The sequence below is a fragment of the Strix uralensis genome, chromosome 2 (assembly GCF_047716275.1).
Source record: "Strix uralensis isolate ZFMK-TIS-50842 chromosome 2, bStrUra1, whole genome shotgun sequence".
Taxonomy (NCBI): domain Eukaryota; kingdom Metazoa; phylum Chordata; class Aves; order Strigiformes; family Strigidae; genus Strix; species Strix uralensis.
In genome coordinates, this window is record NC_133973.1 from 77,736,417 (window position 1) to 77,758,293 (window position 21,877).

The 21,877-nt window shown below is 38.1% G+C and overlaps 1 protein-coding gene across 5 annotated transcripts in view; it reads right to left on the reverse strand.

Moving 5' to 3' along the window:
• Positions 1 to 21,877, reverse strand: part of PCCA (propionyl-CoA carboxylase subunit alpha) — a 288,817-nt gene that overhangs the window by 111,045 nt on the left and 155,895 nt on the right. For all 5 annotated transcript variants that reach the window (XM_074859347.1, XM_074859348.1, XM_074859350.1 and 2 more), the window contains one exon: positions 3,595 to 3,697. In XM_074859347.1, the coding sequence (XP_074715448.1) occupies positions 3,595 to 3,697 (103 nt within the window). The remainder of the gene's footprint in view (positions 1 to 3,594; positions 3,698 to 21,877) is intronic.

Sequence of the window (21,877 nt, forward strand, 5' to 3'; positions counted from 1 at the left end):
GAGCCTGCTGCTCACACTCCCTGCACAGACAGCAATGCTCTGCACACTGTGAGGTGGTGAGGTTTTGGCTGGCCAGAGTAGAAGAGTTAAGGAAGAAAGAAAGGAGTCACTGTTGGAAGAGTCCCAGTGGTAAAAAAAGTAAATCAGGATGCGAACACTGCTGCTGCAATGCACAGTTTGCAGCGGGAGTAAACTTCTGAAGGGGAATGTGAAGGTGGCCCTCCCACTGGGCTATCTAACTGCACCACAGATTCAGCTATCTTTGTCACAAGCCACAAGGGGACACAACCCACAAAGCCAGGAGCCCATGTCACACCAACTTAATAGCAAAAAGTAAATGCAGAAATTCAAAAAGTGAGGCGGTGTTTCTGACAGCAAAGTTAACAAAGCAAGCTTTGGATTTCCCCTTTTTTTTTCTGATGGTATGTTATACCTCCTGATCAGAAACAAGATTTCTTGTTTCTAGTCTTTGAATTCTCTTCTTTGAAGTTTTACCGCAATTGTTTTTCCATTGTAAAGCTTTGAAAAATAATTCAGAAGACTTTTGAATAATAATTCAGAAGTAAATACTGCGCTGTATTTACTATATTCTCGTCTGCAGCCAAATCACTGAAGAACCCCAGCAAAAAAAAAAATATTAATAAATAATAACATTTCCTCTGCTATTTACCCAGTAACAATGAAAAATAAGTGTAACTCTAAACAACTCTGGTATTCAAAAACAGCTACCTCCTTTTTACAAACCCAAGCTCGGGAGTTAATTTTAATACACTATACCTTAAGCTTTAAGCGGTCACAGTGAAATCCACCTACTGTGATTTATTTCACCAGCTAAGGAATTTTCCACGTAGAAATAAATAAGGACTTCTCTCTCCCCAAGTATACAGACTTAATGGTTAGGGTAGAATCAGAATGCAAAAGCTTCTGTCACTCGACCCTCCCACCCAACCTTTAGGGCACACAGCCTGTCTGACCTGGCCCCCCTACTTCCTCCCTATTACTTATGCATCCCTTGACTGGTGACACTGGGGGGTGCTCAGCTCCCCAGGGGACCTCCTGCCTCCTTACCTAGCAGTGGAAGGTAACAGCAGTAGGATACTGCAAGGATGCAAGGACATGAGCAGGAACCTCAACATTTGTTATTGTTTGAACAACAAACCGAAGGACTAGAAATCAGACTACATATATGCCTTGTTAAACTGGGGTTATACTAGGTGTAATGCTCATACTGCTGCAAGACATCAGAACTGTTTAGCAGTCCCATTTAAACCGAGACACAGGTTTGGACTGTGGTATAGGTCAGAATGATATTCTGCATGTCAAAAATGATAAAATCAGCAGCAATAACATTACATGTTCAGCATCCTTTCTCAGAGTTCATACCTCCTGGAGGAACACAGTGCAGTTTACAACTCAGCTGCTCCGCTGCAAGTGGAATTTAGGACCAACTCATATACAAGCTTGTATGTTCAGTTACCTACACGCTCGATAGAGACAGAAGCATAAAAGGATGCTTAGGCCTCCTCTGTCTGTAAACTTTCCCCCCAGTTTGATTTAAAGATGTTATCTTTATTGAATTATGTAAGCAAGTATAAGCAAGAGTCTAGGTGTCTAAATGAAACTGAAGCATATATCTCAAAAAATACATGCGTACATATGCATGCCCGTGTAATTAGTTGTGTTAAACAAAACTCCTAGTTCAGGAAGGTCCAGCTATGGGAATCAGATTTCTGAGCTCACAGCAGAAAGGGCCTATGCAACACCCACAGCAACCAGCAGCCACCCTGTATCCTCCTCACAGCAGCAGGCAGCTCCAGGCCGACCGCTGTTAAGATAGTGACATTGCAACAAAAAGGTAGAAAGGCTGGGGGCAATGACTATTCCTGGGAAGGGCTATCTCTGTCATACAAACCAGTGCCAGGCCAGCTCTAAATTGGGCTGAAATCTGGCAGAGATGTTTTGTTGTTTGAACAATGGGTTGTATCCAAGTTCACAAGATGCCTGTTAGGGCCATTATATAAATTTAATTCAGTAAAAAGCTGCATGCAGACATGGCCTTCTCTGCTGATGCACCATTCCCCAAGCAGGATGAATGTCATTGCCATGGAGCAACACTATGTATTAGGTACTGAGTAAACAGTTGTTCAAGACTTCCTGGCTTTCTAAAAGAAACACTACAATTAAAATGACCACCTTATTTCACACTTAAAGTAGTACACTTGCAAGAGAAAATTTTTAAAGGTGATGACCACAATGACTGATCTTCTCCATATCCTTTTACAGTGTACCTATGATCCACATGGAACAGAAAGTATCCTTGCTCTCTGTTCATATTCTCCCATTCATCATTATGTAAAATACAGTGTGACAAAGGTAAGGGCAGTATTAAAAAGGATTTTGGTTAGGCTTGCCCCAGTTAGGCCAACAAAAAGATTTAAAACAAGCTAGGTTTTCATTATCTCATAAGTGAAAATAATCACATAAAAAGATGACCAGTTTCAACTAAAAATCATGTCTTTTACACTGAAATTTCACTAGAGCAAAAGTGAATCACTGAGACAATACTGTCTTCATTATATGAAAAGTTAATTTAAATGTCCTTTTTCAGAGAAATCTCATGATTCTGAATGCAACATAGGTGTGAACATCATAACTATAAAAAATGTCATGGAGCAGATGTTGCAGAAGTTTCTTCAATAAAGACACACAAGAAGAGTAAACAGCTGTCAGAGGCAAACTAGAGGACTTCTGGGATTCCTCATAGACCTGCTTTTCAATGATTCTAAGAAAAACTGACTTCTTTAGACCCTTTTGAAAACTTTTGCCTAAGAGTCAACAGACACTACTTAAGTCAACTGTCAATTTAAAAAAAAAAATCTCAGTTCGGTTGTGGAATTAACAGACTTAAGAAGTAGTTCTCTCTGTAAATCTACCTTCTCAATACTCCAATTCAACCAACTTGCATCTTGGCTTTATCCCGCTTGACAACCGAACACTGCATTACCTTTCATTTACTGTCATGATCCATCTTTCTGCCTTTCATTCTGACAACATTCAGTGCTTAAATAATTATCTTAAAATATTTGTAAAAACAATAGTTTATACACATTCATCTGAAGTGACCTAGGCACATCTTGAAACACTGGCATTTTACTGTGACCACATACAGTTTTACTACTGAATAATTCCATTCCAGTGTGATTACGCATTCAACTTGCTTGGTTCTTTGATTTGGTTTTTTAATCACTAACTTAAGCTAATGTAATTTTTGTTGACATTGCATTTATTTTCTTGCTCTCATGTATCTACAGTGGACCATAAGACCTTACTTCTAAACAAGACACTAAACAGGGTCATTAATTAGAAAACTAACATGTAGATACAAAAATGTTCCACAGGCATGAGCAGAGAAAAATCTTTGTACACTAACACTACTTAATTAACATAGAGAGCCTTGCTTTGTAATTCATAGCAATGCCTAAAGACAAAACAAACATCTATGTTTGGTCACTGAACAGAGAATTTTAGTAGGTGTCAAGGATAATATACATTGACTCAATACATTGAAATTCTTTGAAAATGAGCAGAACTTACAGAAAATGATGAGCCATCCTTTGAAACTGCAACTGGGTAAATTCCATCTCCTAGACGCACAGAGAGCTCCCAGCTACTTCTCTTTGATTTAGCAACAGGAATTCTAAAAAAGAAACAGACAGGAGAAGAATTTTTAACAGAGATTTCATGCTCTTCCCATTTTAACCAGAAGCGCTTGCCTCATAGGATGGTCATGAAGGATATAAAATATCATTAATCTATAGACACAGTTGGAGAGCATACTTGAAAAAAAAAAAAAAAAAACTAAATACATTTTTCTGTCAAATGGCATATAAGGAGCAAATACACTCTACTTTCTTTCTAGATTTGCCTTGACACACTGGGTACGCTGATAAAGTTATAGGAGGCTCTTGAATACAGCCAGCACTTGCTGCAGAATTAGCTCAAACAGGATGAAAAGCAGATGAGAAAGTGGGTTGGCAGGGGAATAGCAACAGTGATAGCTGGAGCGTTCTTTCTAAGGGCAAAATATAATCACTGTTTCTTTCATCTCATTCTCAGTAAATCTTAATTAAAGGCCTATTACAGACAAAAGATTCAGCCAAACAAGTAATACAAGTAATTTTATAATTAATCTATATTTTAGAGTATCTCATGCACAGAGCCCTTCAAGCAAACTGAAAAAATAATGATACGTCATCACAGCCCACATGCAGGATTATACCTATTCCTGCAGCATTTGGTGGCTGCACCAGTTACTGGGTAACACAAGAAACCTGAATCTTTTCAACTTTAGCTTAAAGAAGCACACCTGACAGCAAACGAATGAGATCTGAGTCTCCATTCTTGGAAGTTCAGTGAAACAAGTAATTTTCAGCAATTTTACTTAAATGTATATTCGATTTCAGTTTCCTCATCCTAACTTCTCAAGTCTCTTCTATTTTGTTGCAACAACTGGTGTCCAAAGGTATGCTGCAACTTTTCAGATGAGTGGTTGCCATATATTAGCACCAGGAAGCACCAGGTAGCCTGAAGAGAAGGTGCAAAGGTGGAGTTTAAACTCCATTAAACAAAGACCGTTACTTTGGTATAGCTTTCTTCCACACTGACTTGTGAACCACATCTCCTGAAAGGGATTGCTTAGGTTCCCTGTGGAATCAAAAGGGAGAAAAGCACCTGTGAGGCCTCCAGAGGCCACAGGAGGAGAAATTATCTGCCTAAGCCAAGGATAACACACTGACTTGCAAAGGATTTTGACAACTATTTTAATAAGGTTGGGTTTTTATACACTTGAAATCTAAGCAAGTACAAGTTCAGGTACCTAATTAGGCAAGGAGTTTCCAAAAATTGTGCCTTGCAACGTGCTTGAAAAGGGGAAATGGAAACACTAAATATATTAGCTTGACAAATAGATGCATTAGTTACTTCTGGATCTAAGCCAAGTAAGGCCTACACCAGATTTCACCAAACATCTTAGCTCACCTCTAACTATCACTACCCACAAAGTTCATGAAAACAGATATTGAAAATAACCTGTTCCCATACTAATGGTGCCATGTGTTACCTTCTGCATTTAATATACAGTGACAATTGTCAAAGCAACAAAACTGAGGAAGTATCTATGGCTTATTGGGTGCATTGACATTTCTCAGCACCTCGTCTTGAAATTCCTGCATGTCACCAAAACATTTAGACTGGCTGATAGGAAACGTGACAGACGCAGGAGTTCCTGAAGGAGAGGAACAGGGATTTCCTGTACAGGTAGCAGGCAGCAAGCTGAGAGGTGTTTTCATTGCACTTCCTGGTATCAGAGCACCAGTCAGGAGAAATGTAGCAGAGTTTTGGCACAGCCTGGCTAAATTCTCCATGGTACTCCACTGCAATAACCAACAGGATTTAGTGGTTTATAGCAACTTCATATTTCTTGTATAAGAGGTGAGACCTCATCTCAAACACAGCTTAGTAGATCCACTTCACTGGTGGCATGAAATTCCTTATAACCTTGCTGGCACAGCTTTGCTTCATATTGCCTTTGACTGGAAGTGACCTCATGAATCTGGCTGCTGGCCATCAAAGGAAAGACAGCCTTGTTCTCCAGCAGGGATTATTTTTGTTCGGTCCTGTCTTGCTGAGCTTTGTCAAGTGTATCTCCAAACAGGATGCATGCCTCTTGAAAGGCATGACTATGATCACCGCTTTGCCTGGGTTTCAAACAGCCACACAGGCATGTAATTCCTCTCTCTGCAACACTGGTGGTCAGGAGGGCAAGGTCCGAAGCTGCATCTAATACCAAGTATGCAGCAAGTTGTACTTCCCTCCTGGAACTGCTAGATCCATTTGCACAGGGCCATTTTTCAGCTTTGCTAATCAAATGCCTGTGGCTTTGTAACTTTAACCTACAGTTACACTGGCTAAGACAGATACTTCCATTAGCTCATAAGAATCCTACTTTTTCTTCATTAAATCAAATTCATTTCAAATAAAATATCTTGTACTAGACTCTATTCTTAGGGATTCAGAGGGGTGGTTTTTTTCATATTAGTAAGACCACAAAGTCCAAAAGTAAAGGTCAAGGTCCAAGTTTCTTGGATATGGAAAGAAAGTCGCTCAAGTCTGTGAACTACTTTAGAAATGCAGAAGTTTCTATCAGGCAAAGAAAGGGGTTTTTTGGTGGGTTTTGTTGTTGTTGGGGGGGGAGGGGGCAGCGTAATATCTGAGAAGTCCCAGTGCATGGCAAATAATCTCTTTGTTCTTGGCCAAGGTTGCTTCCTTAGCTGAGAACTCTTCTGAGTCCTCCAAAGGGAAAACATCTGAATATATTTTCCACTAGTTCATGGAAAACTCCCCAAACTTCTGGCTATTTACAAAATTTTATACCTTTTTAAATTCTACTGGGCTGAAATCTGATATATTCTATTTACAGAAAAAGAAATGAAAGAAAAAAGTCATTTTTACCATCATAAGACACAGAAAACTTAAGACACTTCCCCTCCAACTCTAGATTCAAAATCCACACAATATGTCTTTCATAAGGTTCAACATGGCCTCCTCCCTTTCTTCTCCCAGTTTTGGCAAATGATATATCATAAAAAAAATTACTTTCTTTACATATAATGATCACCGGCTGAAGGAAAAAACACAAGTTTAGCAACAAAATGAGTGCCAGGTGAATGGGAAGCAGGGCCACAAAGCACTGTGTGCTGTTGTCCCTTGCCAGGAATATTACACACAAAGAGAAGGAGAGAGCAAAGGCAGCACCGCGGCTGCAACAACAGAAGGTGGGTGGAGAAGGATGTTACAAACTCTGTCCGTACAGAAATGGGCAGTTCTGAATCTTTCTACTCCATACTGCCTTCTAAAGGGAAGTATCACGAGCAACAGGGGCACAGACGAAGAGTACAGTGATAGTCCTTGCTCTAAGTCATAAAGGCATTACTCTAAAGCACTAAAGTTACAAAAACATGTAAATGGTGCAAGAAGAAAAACAGCAGTGTTTCCCTGCTCGGTTATTTATTTATTTTCAACCTCTGTCGCTGCTTATTCAACTATAGATGATGTCATGGTCCCATAATTTATTTCATACATTGCACAGTGTATTATGTCCCTTTTACCCCCAACTGCCACGAGAGAGAGGAAGATACTTTATAATAATGCATCAATTGTAGCTCCTGCTTTCTTTGCAAGTTTTCAGTGAGGAAAGCAGAAAACTGCTAAAAATTTTAGATCGACACACACTTACTGTGCTCATGGAAAACAGACACTAGTTAAACTATTATCTGTTCTAGTCAAAAACAAATAACGAAAGAAAACAGACATTCACAAAAGCAAGTCAAGTAATAACTCTGCCCTGGCCTGTCCATTTTGATTGTCATCAACCAATCAGATAGAAGGAACTCAATAAAACTACAATTTTCTGCAGTTTGTGGCAAATAAACTCCCCTCTCCTGATTACTGTTGATGATGTAATGAGCTATGATAAATGTCACCAGCTCCTAAAGGGTCAGGAAATTGAGTATAGATTTTTTTAACTTGCACTTCAAAATTCGAGTTCTAACACTGGGGTGGGAGGGGGGGAAACTTTCAAATTCTCTCTGATATTTTTGCTGCATAATACTTTACGTAAACACAGAGAAATCCCAAACTATCATAACAAATTCTCCCATTATGAAAGATTATAAGCATTTGAAAACCACATTATATGACACTCCGTAAAGCTGTTTTTCAGTTGTGCAATTACCTATTCAGCAGTTAAATAAAAGTGAAATATTGACTTAAAACAATGTTAATGGTCAAAGAATCATTAAGAAATCCTTCATCATAACTTTCACAGCAGGTGGCCTGTAAAATGATCAAGAATAATGTGCTGGATTCTGTAGCCACCAAGGTCAGTTTCTGCATACAAATCTTTGCAGGGGGAGAAAAAAAGACCTTCAGAAAGTGGGCCATTCATCTGAACCAAGTTCAGAGAATTTCCAGCACTGTGAAAAGATATGTTATGCAAGCACATAGATGTATTCAGTGGGGGTAGACTGAACCAGCTACATGGAGACTACAAAGGAGCCCTCCCATGGCTCATGAATAAGTCGAGGAAATGATCAGAAAAAAAATGGAGAGATGTTTAGACAGATGGCCCACTTAAAATGCCTGGGACAGGGCATAAGCAATTTTAATGAAACTTTAGATCTACCATATAAATTGTTTCTTATTTTCTCTGCCCTCCCCCCCCCAAAAAACTCAAGAAAGGCAAATAGAGATTTAAAAACTCAAACAAGAGCCTATCTTATGATGTAAAAAAAAAAAAAAAGGAAAAAAGGAAGTAAATCTCACACTTTTGAGCATTATTGGTTTAATAAGTTCATATACAAAGAAATATCCTTCACAGAACCTTCAACTACCAGATGAATATAAAAGCAGGGAATGGATAGATTAAAAGAATTCTAAACAGAAGTGTACTGCCAAACAAAACAAAAATCTAAGCTTTACTATCTGAGTACTTTCAACACTTTCCAACATAAAAGTTCATCATTGCACAGAAAAGATAAAAGCACCACTTTCACAGGATTATTTTAAGAACTAAAAATTATGTGAAAGGAACCTAAGAATCTGGGAATATTTTATTCAGCAATTTGAAGTATTTTCTACATCTATTCACACACATTTTCTACATATATTCAGATTGATCCATCTATACATATCACATACACGTTTACATCAAAATGGGTTTTTCTTCTTTCTGCTTTCTGTGTGCATATGTATACATATACCCCTTTCACCAAGAGTATGAAAATATACCATCATTAGAGTAAATTATAGTTCTGCAAATGTCATACAAAAGAATAACCTCCACTAGCCCGTGTGCCAGCTGATCAGACAAAGGCTGACAGAATTACTCAATGGTTATGTCAAAATGGTTTTACATTACATTTCCTTACGTATTACATTTAGATCAATAACAAATATGCATATTTATAGCCATGTACTCTATCTGAATAGTGACCACAGGAAAAAATTAAATTACATGGAAGGTAAACTATAAAATAAAAAAGCACTGCTTTATAAGGATGCTATGGAGTGCACTGTGCTTTGATTCAAAACAGCATACATCTGGATGCTTCATTTTCCTTTAACAGAAGCCTTTGGGTGATTTGCATTGACATAAGGGCTTGCAATCCAGTGCCCAATGAAAATCTCCAGTGCCTTCATCAGTGAACCTCAGATCAAGGCTAAATAAAGAAACAGTTAAAGCTAGATCTTAAAAATCTAGCGTGAATTTAGCTACTCAGATCTAAGTGTGTGACTCAACCCCTTTCGTCTTCATTTAACTGATAACTAACTCTCCGGACAACCTGAGCTCACTCTGGCTCTTCCTCTTCCACTCTGAAGGTCTCTAAGCATGCAGGGGTTGGGTCCTGCAAAGGGAGTCAACCCTAACCCAACTGCTCTTTGCAGCTAGCTTCCCCGGCCGTCTGGCAGGGGGGCAGGAGCTAGGGGCTCTTCTGCCAAAGCTGTCTCCACAGCCTTAAGGAGAACATGTGCTCCAAGCACGCAGGCAAGCATCAACAATTCTAAGTCTCTTGAAAAATCTTTTATGGCTCTTTCAGCTTTAAGTCTATCAGGCAAAGGAAGCAGGATTGCTGCTATTGCCCATCTTGCTATAACAAATTCATGCTTGCAGCACGTATGTCCAGAGAATGAAAGATCTGGGTTATCAGTCTCCTTCAGCCTCTGAGGGTTCACATCTACCTCCCATCTCTCAAGATAAAGAGCCAGGGCCCAGGTAGGCATTAGGGGACTCACCATCCTACCCTGCTTATGGTAGGAAGGACAGAGAGATTCATGGAGACTCACAGAATGTGGCTTTGCAGCTTGATGATGCATCCTCTGGGACAAAGAGTTTTGGCATTTGGTCCTACATCAGGAAATTTGTATGCACTTTGCATTTAACAAACTGGATGAAACACAAAGCAATCCTGGGAGCTGCAAGTACAACCCAGGACCTCTCAATTTCAGGCGAGGGTCAGACCGCCCAGTCCTTCCGCAGATGCCAGCATACCTTGAAAGTTACAAATAAATAAATGTAAAACTTGATATCTGAAACTTATTTCCCCTCCTATGACACGTCAGGGCCTACTTTAGCATTTGCTTTCTCTTAGAAAAAGGAAACATCACAAGCGTTAATACTGGATAAGAGATGTTACTCCTTGTCCCGTTGCAAGCATTTGTGAGATGAGAAGCAAGGAAGATTCAAATCATGTGTTCCCAAGTACAGAGAAAAGACATTTATTTTCCATATAATTTACAAGTCTGTGCTTCTTATCTGTTCTTTCAAACCATCTGTCCTAAATCAGCAAAACTATTTACCAAAGAAAGAACTACTTGCAAGCAGGTGTTTTTAATCAGATCAGTCAACAATATTGACCTGTGCATGCTGACAATTGTTATAGAGAGAAAAATCTGAAAATCTGTTTGTCATCAAAAAAAAAAAAAAAACCACAACTTTGGGCTATTTCTCCTCCATTAAAGTATTTAATTTCACAACTTTGTTTCTCTCTAACACCCTTTATTTTTTAATAAGTTTACTTTGGGCAGTTGAAAATAACAATAATACACTCCACAAAAGGAAAATGACAAGCTTCTTTTCCTGTACAGATTTTCCTGTATTTCCTTGAAGAAGGAAACTTACTAATTCTCTTCTTGTGCAGATATTTAGGAATAGTCTTACAATAATTATCTCACTCTCTTTTAATGCTCAAAGAGCTCCAGAACAAATCACTGTGATGCAGCAGGGAGGACTACAGCTCTTCTGTTAACATCATCCAGTAGCAGTTACATCCTTCCATACAACATGATGGTATTGGGATGCAGCTGTTTGTTGGGCAGACTGCTTCCTGCACCTCCATTCAAACAATGGCTGTGCCCAATAATAATGTGCTACTGTGCACTTCGTATTAGGTTTAGAACATTACAGGTTTCCTGTACATGTTAAAAATAGGCAGCAAGCAACTAATATGAAAATGGAGGTGAAATGATTAAGAGATTACCTACTGATAAGGTTGATATGGTAACAGTCATTCAGTTTTATATCTACATATAAGTCTACTTTCCATACTCGATTATTTTTTGAAACATCCAGGCAAACTCCGTGTGAGGCTTGCTGTACTCCTCCCAGTAGTGAAATCTGCCTGACTTGTAGCCTACTAATTTCGAACTAAATTGCCACTAACCACTGAATTCAAAACACATTTGCTGCTTTACTCCATCATCTCTTTTGTCAGAATTGAGAATTTCAGTTATTCACCCACTTTTTCAGTAGAAGTTCTGGAGAGTATGATATCTCAGAACTAATCAAGACAAAATACAGTGGGTGTGAGAACATGAGTGTTTTAGTTCAGGTCAGGAGTAGTTCTCAAAGCGAATTATCCCAATCATCTGCACTTAGGATGCTTTGGATCCCATTGCAGAACAGTCTCTGCACACGGGAACCAGATTCCCGTTTCATGCAAGACAGACAGAAGCCAGGCTCCAGAACTGCACCCAACACACACTCCAGCCACAAATGGGTATTCAGTTCACAGGACTAGAATAGAACTAATCAGAAGTCAAATAGATACAGTGAGAGTATCAGTTCTTCATCATGAATGACAAATCCATTTGTACTGGTACACACTCTAGTGACAGCTAGACTAAATATTGAAGAATCCTTTATTCACATAAAGAGATTTTGATCTTAATGACAATTTCTGCAATTCCACTCCCTGAAAATCATAAGCTCAGTATTTAGTTTAGATATTGGGCCACAGTTTAAAAAGTAAACAAAAATATTACTTAAATTCAGGCTCAAAACCCCTTATTTAGTTGCCCCAGTAAAAACGAGTTATGCTAAGAACTATGTGGCACCTGCCAGCATCTCTCACTTGAAAGCAATGAAAATACTGCACAGTGCAGCACATTTGAAAAATCATTCTGCCAATTTGGAGGGCAAATACATATATTAGAATCAAAATTAAAAATTCCATTTTGAAAAAAATCTTGGCCTGACATTCCAGTGTTGCCTCCATCCTGTTATATAATATCTTCTTGAACACATCACCATTTCTCTATCAGTAATTTACAAGGTTAGTTCCCCCAAAAACACATTAACCTATCTCTCTCTTATTCAGAGATATACATCTGTACCCATAGACTGTTATATCCACCATTAAAGGCACTAACATCTGACTGAAATACTGCATTTCCTTAAAGAATAAAGTTTATAAGACCCAATACAGTGAAACCTGACAGCAACCTGCTCAACTTACTAAATGAAGCACCAGACCAGGAGTGAGAGACAACTACTACAGTGAAGGGAAAAGGAAGGACATCAGAATAAGGTCACCTCAGGAAATTTGGCAACAGCACTAGGAGTAAGAACATCGGCCTCCTTCAAGGCCCACAGGGAACAAACACAGTGTGCAAACAGATGAAAAATTATAAAGTATATTAAGATAGCAAAAAACCCCCAACAAACTGTCTTAGAGTCAAACTGAAAATACCTTCTTATAGAACACCACCTCCAAGTATCTTTTCGAGGTTATTGTTAAGAACTATGTATTGAATGCTGTCTTTCCTGTGTTCAATAGTTTCATTTCAGTCTCTTACCCGAGCCTTACTACAGTCCCCTTTTGATCTGTCAGCCCTGTCACAACTAACCAGATTATATTGCCAGAAGTATGGCATTTCTGCCACACTTTGTAGTACCAAGGATTTGACTTGGGTGTCTCCAAGGCCTGTCACATACAGAGTATCCCAAAGGCCATTATTTAAAACAGAACTCATTTTTTTGTACATCCTGGGAAACACAATGCTTGCACCAGATTTCAGAAGGGTTCCAGAGAATTGGAAGAGCTCAAGCATCACACATTGCTTACCACCTCCTTCAAATTTGGTTGCAGCAGAACCAAAAGAGCACGTCCAAAAGCTTAACCATCTCACACCAATGAAATCAGTTTTGTAATACAGCTGTACTGATCATGTTTGTTCTGTTGTGATTTCTTCTCTACAGGAGACTTAATTCAGGAAATACATAGAATGCACATTCAGGATGGCACAGTCCCAGAAAAGGATGGTCAGATCTTCCCTTACTAGCCATCCTATATGCCATAGTGTAAGAAACAGAAGCTGGCCAAGAACAGTAATTAATTTGCAACAATACATTTTTCTACACAGTGGCTAGCTTTTCAAAAAGATGCTTCTTTACTGTATACACAAGAACTAGTGCTGGATGGCGGCACAAATACCAGTGATGTAACTACCAAACCACAGACAAATGTGATTAGCACGTTCAGCTAGAGGTACTCAAGCCAGATTCCAACAGGCAATATGACTGCTATTTCCTCTCCCTAACATGTAGAAAATGTGGCATGTTTCACGGATTCTAAAGCCTTGCTATTTCTTCTGCACTAGATTCCTATGAACAAATTAATGCCACTAATTCTGTTAAATTAAAGAGAAAAAAACAGCAGATGAGAAAAACCCCAAGAGCTCATTAAAAATTATATTAGATAACATAAAACATGCATAACTTCAATAAGTACTAATTCTCCATGTCTAGACAATTACAGCATATAGCACAGCTTCAGTCCCATTACCTTCAATAGATCTTCTACTGCACTTTCAGCTTACATCCGGAGTTCACACCACTGAGCTTTCACCCCCTGATATTAACCATCTTTTCCCTTTATAACTAACAGAAAGAGAAAGGTACTTCCCCACAATGAGTTAGACATTAGATAGGCTGAACTACCTTTAGGTGATGCTTACCCATATTTATTACATTACTTAGACACTATGAATCTGGTGCTCAAATTGTTATTTAACAAAGTCAATAAGTATTCAAAAGAAGATAAATCTCTATTGCCCTCCGTATATTTTCATCCTTTTAATAGGACTCCTGCCATTGTTCATATCATGGCCTCACAAGAAAGCAAGTCAACAAGAAAAAAAATGTTTGTAGCTTTCCTACTTAGCTAAAGTTATACACATCAGACATGAATGAAAGAATTTCAGAATCAATTATTAAACTACGGTTGATTCTGAAGAACAAAAAATTTGTAACAGCTAGTGCCTCATGATCAGTATTAATAAAAGATACTTTTGTCCACTAAGCTTTCTGCTGACTAAAGTTGAAGTAGAGAAGCCGGGCTGTGTAGGTGGAATGGACCCAAGGAGTGGCAGTAACACAACTGTACATAAAGTTTAACACAAAGTGGGTCTTCTACTTAGATTTCTTTCTGCTTATTTGGGGAGAATCATGATCAATATAGCATGGGAACATAAAAATGGCCATATTGGTTGGCCCAAATATCCATCTAGTCCAATATTCAGTGCTCAACACTAGACAGTTAAATAAGGTATAAGAACAGTACAAGAATGTAGTCACACTTCTACAGTGTACTTAACTAGAAGTTCCTTCTCCTTCCTTGCCTTTGACGAAGACAATTAGCACTAATCAAAGTAGTTCACTAATTCACAAAGAAATATATTTCCTAAGTATAAAACATTTTTCACACACAAAATACATATAAATAACATGATCCATATATAATATGTGCCATATAGGTACATTTTTCGATGCTCTAGAAAACATATTTTTCTTTAAACATTATTTCTTACACGTCCCATTATTATTATTAGAATATGATTACACACATTTTTTAAGAAGATGGTACTGTTCCTCTTTCTTAGAAAGCTAATATGTAAAATTATTTTTCTGTGAATGTTCCTATTCTTTAAGCAACCATAAGCAAATAACTTGTCTGTGGTCAAAAATATGTGCAAAAAGAACATCAAGACTATTTTTTCTGACACAGAAAAAACAGACTCATTTTGAACAGAAAATGTAAAGTAAAACTGTTGCACAAACATGACATGACATACATTACCTGACTGATTTTGATCCAGTGTCTGCAACTATGCCCACTAGTATCTCCTGAAAATTTAGATGGAAAACTACCAATCATCAGTGAAGAAACAAACAAATAGCAAGGCAAGAGCCAAAGTATTTTCAAAATATACCTTCAGAAGTAGTGTATGGCAGCTGAGAGAGGATACCTTAAGGAAGATCTTCAGAAACAGTTCTCACAACTTTGCCTTCAACCCCAACCCCTTCGTGCTCTCCCACTCTTGCTGTGGGAATCCATACACAACAGCCATGTGCTCTCTAAGCTCTAAGTCTCCTCATCCATATCCAATGTAATTTCTCCAAAATGCAGATGACTGCAGCCCCTTCTGGGCCCTCCTATGTGAGACTGGCCTTGTTTCTGAAGAGCTGTGCTCCACCCTTTACAGGCTGTGAATACAACAATTTCTCATGGCAATCCAACTTTTTTAAACTGTGAAGCAGCAAAATGCTATCAGCTCTCACTAACCCTTGCTTCTGGGAAGACACAGATGAATGACTGAAAGCTGAGGAAGTTGAAGAGAGTTGTGGAATGGTGCTGCAATGCCCATTGTACAGAGATTGATGCTTAAATGGCCATAAGACTACCAGGATTTTGGAAATCACTGGAATAGAGATTCACTCTATTCACTCAGAAGGGTTTACTTAAAATAGCTGTTAAGACTTAGGAAAAGGAAGCCTCTAGTAGAGGCAGACATGCAATGTCTGAGATCAAAGAGTGGGGGCAAAAAAGAAATCACAGCTAAAAGAGGAATAAAGTGGACTTAATGTTAGTAAACATCTTAAAATGATTGTGATTTGCCTGAGGATATGAGTAACAAGAAAAAAGGACTTGCCGCAGGAGGTTGCGGGGAAAATGTAGGATTTAGAAGAGAAGTGCTCTCACTAGTTCAAGGAAACAAGCAGAGAAAACCTGTTAGCTTATGGCATCTCCCTCATTTAAGGACATTAAGAGCTGGGTGCAGCCAGATAAGGACCTGCTTTAAACTTCATGTATCTCGTAGAAAAATGGAGACCAGGTCCTGGAGAAAATGATTACTGTGTGACCAAGGTGTATCAGATCACCACCCATGGCAGAGAGAGGAGCCTCAAAACACACACCACAACACTGGGATAAAGACAGAGCTTAAATCCTGGGAAGGATAAGATTTAACAAATACCCCAGACTTTTTTTGAAGTGCTTTTTAAATCTGGAATTCAATAGGCAAATAAATTATTTGGTATCATCTCACTACTAACTGCGACAAGACTAATTTTACTAAGCATCACAGAGAGACAGGATAAAGACCTGTCATCATCTCCTTTCTAAGTCAATGGGTAAACATCCCTGGTTTCAAAAGAACGGGGTCCTGCGCTGTTCTTCCTGCCCAGTCTCTCTCACACTACAGGCTTTGAAGATACATGTTAAAGGGAAGCCACAGCCAAAACAAACTCCAAGCACATCTAATTACATGGAGAAGTAAACCACTAAAGAACAGTCCATGAAAGATATTAAAGAATTATCCATAATCACAAAAGGAAAAGTCATCTGAGTAGTCTCAACACAGATCCACAGAAAAATATCCAGGCCTCTGAATACTTACTATGAGCCAACAGAAATCAGGATATTTTTGATTTAAGGCACCATCTAACCCAAGCATCCCATCTGAAATATGATGACATATCCATGTAGTTTTTCTTCTAAGATTCACAACACCATCACATTACAAAGAAAAATATAGAGCATCTAAGGCAGAACGAAAAGGGCTACCTCAAATGCAGCTGGCAGATCACTGATTCTCAGGCATGAGATTCAACTCCAAGACAGTGAATAGCGGCACAACTAGCAAGGTTACTTCTCAAACACTTCTCCCATTAGAATTACACAAATCTATATTGTCACAAAGCAACAAATGGGCCTGTGGTCTTACATATACAGAAATGAAAAATGTTCTTTTTTTATCATCACTTGGTAATGCATATACCAGGAAATATCTTAAGAAAATGAAGAAAGAGCTCTCCAAGACTTCTGAGCAAAGGCAGGACTCATTTTTGTCATGAAAATACTTCTTCAATATTTTCACTTACACACACACATTAAAACTATGCAGAAGTGACCTGCCTCTCTAAAAGCTGAAAAGAAAGAAGTCTTAGCTCGATCTTGTATGTTTACACTTTTAATCTTACCCTTAAACAAGACTGAATTGAGCATAACCGCACTGAAGGTCAGCTTCTATACTGGCATATCAAATTTCAAGCCAACAGCTCTTTTATTTAAAATATGTTAGATAAAAAGGTAATATGCTCTCTGTAAGAGTTCCCTTGAGGTTAGAAGAACCAATAAATTAACTGTTACCATATGTTTGGCTCCTTTTGGCAAAATTCAGTAACAAAACACTGCCAAACCTCTTTTGGCAGGTAATAATATTTGGTAGCTTATAGTACAACTTGGGAAAAAAGGAAACTGGACAGAAAGCTTGGAAATTAATAGAAGAAACTGCATTTCTATCCTTATATAGTTAGCTATATGCTGTTGAAAGAAAAATTCTAACACAGTCAACTCTATGGGTCTGATCTGTAATAAGCAGCTGTCTCCTCAAAAAGAGTTGTATCAAATGCGAACTCAAACGCTCCAGCTAGTACAGTAATGCAAATATTCTGCATTTGGGTTTTTTTTAACAGATATGTATGATCTAGTTCGTAAATGAGAACCTTTGTAAAATTAGTATTCCTAAGTGTTAAAATGCATATTTTTAGTGCTTTCATTATAGTGGGTTTATTTCACTATAAATGATCAAAGTCTGGGCTTATTTGCAATGCCATTTTAAGGACATCTATTATAGACTTCTTTTAAATTCCAGCTAAACAGGTGGGAGTGAACCTAGCTGGTCCTATTCCTTTACCAAGACAAGCAAGACTTGCTCTAAGGTCACAGTTACAAGAAGTCAATGCTTTTTCATATATGAAAATATCCAATTCATTTTATTTTTGTAATCATCTATGATAACATACTCTAAATTCATTATTATTCTCATCTCCAATAAAATGGAATAGCCTGTTGTTCATATCATGATGGTTTGCATGTACAGGAAAAACAGACACTTAAAAATTCTGTATTTCTTTAATCAATTGCATCATCCCATTAAATTCTAATTTTTATGTATATAAATCACTTGCTATTCAGCTTACAGTTCAGCACACATATCTGGCAAGCAGTTTGAAGCAGGTTGACAGGTATAGGCCAGACATTTCACTTCTTAAAGTCATGTTATTGCATGACTAATCTTGTATTTGCATTAATTTGATTACAAGCACTTACAGGTAAAACTAATCCTAAAGTGTAGGTCTAAAGACTGTAATATAAGCTTCTAGAAGGTTTTTCCAGAAGAAAAATATTTTTGCTGTTTTACGGATGCTTGCCTCATTCAGCCATTTGGGATTTTATTATTAATCTTCTCATTACTGTATTCATCTTCTTATTTCTTATTTTTTAAGTAAGGCAATTTCTGTGAAGACTTGACACTGAAATCAGAGACTTCATTACCCTGCAAAATATATCCACAGTTCAAAGTCTTTAAGAGGGTTAAACAAAATGCAAACATTTAATGCAACATTAAGCATGTGAAATAAAAACTTGATTGCCTAAAGAAAGCATGCTATGCTGTTACCCTGGTGACAGGTTAAAAAAGGATTGTGAGCTGAATGGCTGTATGATATGAAATTAAAATGTTTCACATTGAACAATCCAAAATGAATTGGGAAAGGTTAGAGCAGAGGAGAGAGAAATCAATTCTCCAATGGCAATGGTGAATGGAAGTGAAGTCTGAATAGGATTTGCCAGTGGGGTGCAACAGCTGCCAAATATCCTGCAGCCAAAGAATTACAATAATACTGATGAAGTGTGCAAGAGCTTTTGGAATCATTGCAGGGAACAGAGAAATACTCCTACAATAATGAGGCCATTCTGTGTCCCATCCCACTTTCGCAGTTGAATCAAAGGAAAATGAAACGGTTGAAAATTGTAATACTCAATAACAAAGGTATAAATGAATTATCTATCCCTTCAATCAATATCTTATATTTAACTACAGCCTTTGTGAACCACGAATGAAGCAAGCATGCTAAAGAATGGACAAGTCAAGACACATACATGTAAAAGTATGCAGACAACATTGAATGAGAGACTTTTTCTACCCATATATTTTGTTGACAACATTTCTACTGCAACAGCATCCAGAATAAGCTATATACGACACAAACAAACAGCAGGACACAACCAGTGTCTCAAGGAACTTCACAAGGTAAGGTGCTGATGATCATGCTTATCTTTATGTTAATAATCCAAGGAAAGAAACATCAGTAAAACTTCTCACATGACTACAGTTACACAGGCATTTACTGAGCTTAGAGCCCCCCAAAGTCAAGAAAAACTTTGCCCTTCTCTAAATACCTCCAACACAACTTCATTTCTACCCTTTGAAACTCTAAATAAAATATACAGATAGAAAGGAAAGACTATGCTAAAAATAACTGTAAAATGACCAGGGAGCACGTGGCAATTAGCACACACCTTGTTAGTTCTACGGTTTCATGCATACACTTTTTATACACAGACAAATATTAAAGAACAGGTTTAGAACGTGTAAACCTGCATGAAAGGAAAGAATTGTTGGGCTTATAAAAGGGATCAAAGGAAAGAGAGAGGGGCCTTGTGGTAAAGAGAGTATCTTGCAGAACAGGAGGTCACAGGCAAAGCATGGAGGAGAAAAGGGCCAGATTCACAACTAAAAAGGGCCAGGAATATGGCAGGAAAACAGAAAACATTCACATGTGTACACTACATAGATTTAAGTTTCAACATTAAGTGGACAGTAGCCACAGAACAGTAAGGATAAGACAGTATTATTTTCATGAGCTAAGGATGACTGCATAACTCCAAAGTGAGCAAATGAAGAAAGCCACAAGTGGGCTCGACTTAGTCATCCTTACCAAATGAAAATAAAGTGTTTTATCTTTATATCACACTAGAGGGTATTTGTAGGGTAAGGCAAAGTATAAATATTTAGCTGTACTTGCAATAACTCTTCATGTTACTACTGCAGTTGGGGGAGGGAGAATAAAAATCACATAATGCAATTGATACAATTCAGCAGCGCCTGTGACTGTGCTGCAAGTAAGAACTTCCCCACTTTCCAAGAGGCCAGTTCGAATGACTCCAGTGAATTTTCCTGACGTCATCTTCCTTCTTTTTAAAATTAATGTAACATAACCTTATTTTGTGCTGCTCCAGCAGTGCAGGAGAGCCAGAAAGATCTCCTATTGGGCAGCTGACCATCCTTCCATATGGGGAAGCCCTAGGCTGGCAAAGAGCTGGCTCTGACCCAGACTCCAGCAGGGTAATAGGTGTAGTGTATGTGAAAGCAAGCATGCCTGAGAGGTGGTGGGGCTCCACTGCTCTCTGAGCAGTTCCCTCACTGCCCTAATCATGCCATGGCAAGGCAAAGCAGGCATCCAAACCATCATTACTAAATATACCTGAGGATTTACATCAATATATCTGTATGATATCAACCTAGACACAAACCTACAATAATTCATTACATAAAAAGCTAAATAAATCCATTTCTGTTCTTGCAGTTCACCAGTCAAGCTATATCCACTGCACTAGAACTCTGGATTTTCAGAATTTTAAAACACACAAAAATTCAGCTCAACCATTTCAAAACTTGACAAAAACTTGCTTGTATTTTATCTATAATTTCTCACTATACACTTACCCCTCCTGTGAGAGTATTATTTTATGCTTAGAAAGCATCGTCCATTCTAAGTCTCAAAATATGTTATACATGCTGATAAATAAATATTTACAAAAGCTCAGTAATGCAGTAAAATATTAAGGCCATTTTGTCATTTTGTAAACTGAGGCCCAATCTAACTGACTTCTCTAAGGTCCCACAAGAACAGTCAGGAGTTTAACTCAAGGCTCCCTAATCCCAGTCTGCTATATTAAACACATGAGCAAGAAAAACCTTTAGGTTTTTTTGCTAGCGATATAAAACATTTTCCAATGTGTTACCGTCTTCTTGCATGTAGTATCAGGTAATATGGGCATACAGCCCCACTGTTTTTTTCCAAGTCATAAATGATGAAAGGGTAAAACCCATAGAAAAATTAGGAAAATACACTGAGCAGCCAACACAAGCAACGCATAGGAAGTGCTGTAGGCAATTGGGTTTAGAAGTATAAACATCACATTAGTAGACCCATGAGATAGCATGATGTAGCCACACCTGGAGAGTCACTCTCCTATTCCCCTCCCAACCCACTAATGAAAACAAGTCTGGAGCCAAAATGTGAAGATTCAACTGTACAACATCATTTTTTGTCTCAAAGGCTAACTACATCAAATAGACATAAAATAAGCTGGATTCACTTCAGCCAAAATATGTTTCCACTTGAAACAAGACCGAGTTCTGTTGAGAAGACCTTGGGATTTTACTAGATGCTGTAAATCTGTTCAGCAGCTGTGGGTGGCACCAGTTTCACAATAAACTGGACTATGGAATAAGTAGGAAAAGTCCTAGGTAAAATAACTGAAAGCTGAACAATGAAACAATCATTAATCATTCATGGCTTTTTCCTATAGGAAACATGTGCCCCTATTATCTGGATATCACAGTGAAATATACACATTAGTATCTGGCTCACAAAATACCAAGCATTTTCATTAGCTAATCATCTCTTTAAAAAGCCAAAAACCAAAAAAACCCACCACCCAGAAAATCAAACCACCCCACATAACAACCTTTTTCCCAAGAACACCGGTTAAATAACCAGTTAAATTAAAAAAACCCAAACACAGAGAATGTTCTAAATATCCAATTGCATAACAAAAGTAAATGTCTA